General features: G+C 45.1%; 1 protein-coding gene across 1 annotated transcript; it reads left to right on the top strand.

Moving 5' to 3' along the window:
- Positions 1-361: 361 nt before the first annotated feature.
- Positions 362-1552, top strand: E1B28_012624 (uncharacterized protein; the record flags this gene model as incomplete). Its single annotated transcript, XM_043157755.1, has 8 exons — positions 362-523; positions 578-705; positions 754-823; positions 913-1014; positions 1063-1179; positions 1229-1299; positions 1356-1476; positions 1526-1552. The coding sequence occupies 8 exons, from the start codon at positions 362-364 to the stop codon at positions 1550-1552; spliced, it is 798 nt and encodes a 265-aa protein (XP_043005123.1).
- Positions 1553-1770: the final 218 nt, after the last annotated feature.

Raw genomic sequence — 1770 nt, 5'->3', positions numbered from 1 at the left:
TTTCATAAGACCTTCATATGATACTGAGACTGTGATCTTGTGCGTAACCTTTGCCAAGCAGTCCACCCTTGCAATCTTTCCTGGTGTGTGGAGTTATTGATAGACTTTACACGGAGGTTTACTAGTTTTTGGGTTGATTTGGTGTTGGTGCTACTCCCGTAGCTCTGATATTAGGTTGACTCTTGAGTGGTATACTTCGCCCATTTATCGTGTTCACCAATGTTTCCAAGACGCCTTGACAAAACAAGTTCAGAGTGAAGAGCGCCAAAAGCTCATCAACCGGGCCTTCTTCTTTGAAGAAAACGACCTAGTAAGTATTTTTCCTTTTTCCTTTTATTCCATCTAACAAACTCCTTAGGACATGATTGCCTCTGAGTTCCAAGACTACTACCATCTTTGCTCTTTCCCTGCTTCGGTTGGGAGCCTAATCGCTGCTATTGCTCGACTTGCGCCTCCCAAGTTTCAGAGCTCATCTGGCGTATTGACACCTGCTCAGCTTGCCAGCTGGGACAGCTTTCATATGGTGCGTAATCCTTTTGTATTCCTTTCCGTTACTAAACTAACTATCCTTTTAAAGCCCCCTTGCGATCTGAAGACTTTTCCTCCGCTTAATTCTCTTCGCAAAGCCCTCCCTTCATCTACTTTTCAGCCTCACGTTTGGACTCCGGAGTACCGACAAATCCTTGAAGAAGAACCGGCTCCCAAGTGCAATCGCTCCAGTAAAAAAAATAAGGCTTGAAGTCCTTCCACAAGTTGCAAAATCAAGGTCGAGGAGGTTCCTCCCCCTTCCAAGAAGGCGAAGCATACCCGATCCTCAAAGAATGTAAGTCCGACTTCCTTCCTCTCTTTCTTTTACTTAGTAATCCTTTCCTTAAGTCAAAGCCACTACTACTGAACCTGAGTCTGTGACAGAGGCTGAAGAAGCGACTGATCTGCATGGCCAATGAGGAAGACCCTAAGGACGATGACTCTGGCGAGTCCGAAGTCGATCAACTTCGCTCGTCCCCGCTCGTTGTAAGTCTTTAACTCTTCATCATTCTAACACTTCTAATCTTTTTCTAGCCCTTGGCTCGTTCAAAGCGAGGTTGTCAGAAAGGTTCCATCAACAAGTGCAAGCTCGAAGTCGTAGTCCCGAATCGACCAAAGCCCTGGCCCATCCCTAAGCCTGTCATTTCAAAAGTAAGTGTTCTATTCCTTTTAAAAGGGCCATCACTAATCTTGGTTACAGACTCCTCGTGAAGTTAGTGAGAAGGTCTCTGAAACCCCGATTCCGACTGTCCTTCGACCAGAAGCACCATAGTACGTGCTCCATCCTTTTCCTTTCCAGTACTAACTTGCCATTTATTATAGTCCAGTCCATCAAAAGTCAGCGCTATCTCAGCAAAAACTCCAGCTTCTTACAAGGGCAAAGCTCGAGCAATTTCTGCAAGCCCTCCTCCCATTAAGAAACCCACACGAGGTTGTTGGACTGACATGGTAAGTCTTCTGTTATCCTTTAAATCCTTTTGTCTTATAATCTTTCCAGGAATTGCAACTGTTAAGCACCCTCTAGTGAGAGTGGCCGTTGGTAAGTCCACCTTGCCTCATCCCTTCTATAGATCTCTAATCATCCCTTAGAAATCCCTTATTGATTTGACGTTGAACTCGGCGAGGCTTTGCGAGGTCTTGGAAAGTGGACATACCATGTCTACAGTAAGTCCACCATCCCATTTTAATTATCCCTTTTTGCTCACAAATTTCCTTAGGAGCATCACATGCCTTGTCTGACTT

Source organism: Marasmius oreades, chromosome 8, assembly GCF_018924745.1.
Source record: "Marasmius oreades isolate 03SP1 chromosome 8, whole genome shotgun sequence".
Taxonomy (NCBI): domain Eukaryota; kingdom Fungi; phylum Basidiomycota; class Agaricomycetes; order Agaricales; family Marasmiaceae; genus Marasmius; species Marasmius oreades.
This window is presented reverse-complemented; position numbering and strand designations above follow the sequence as displayed.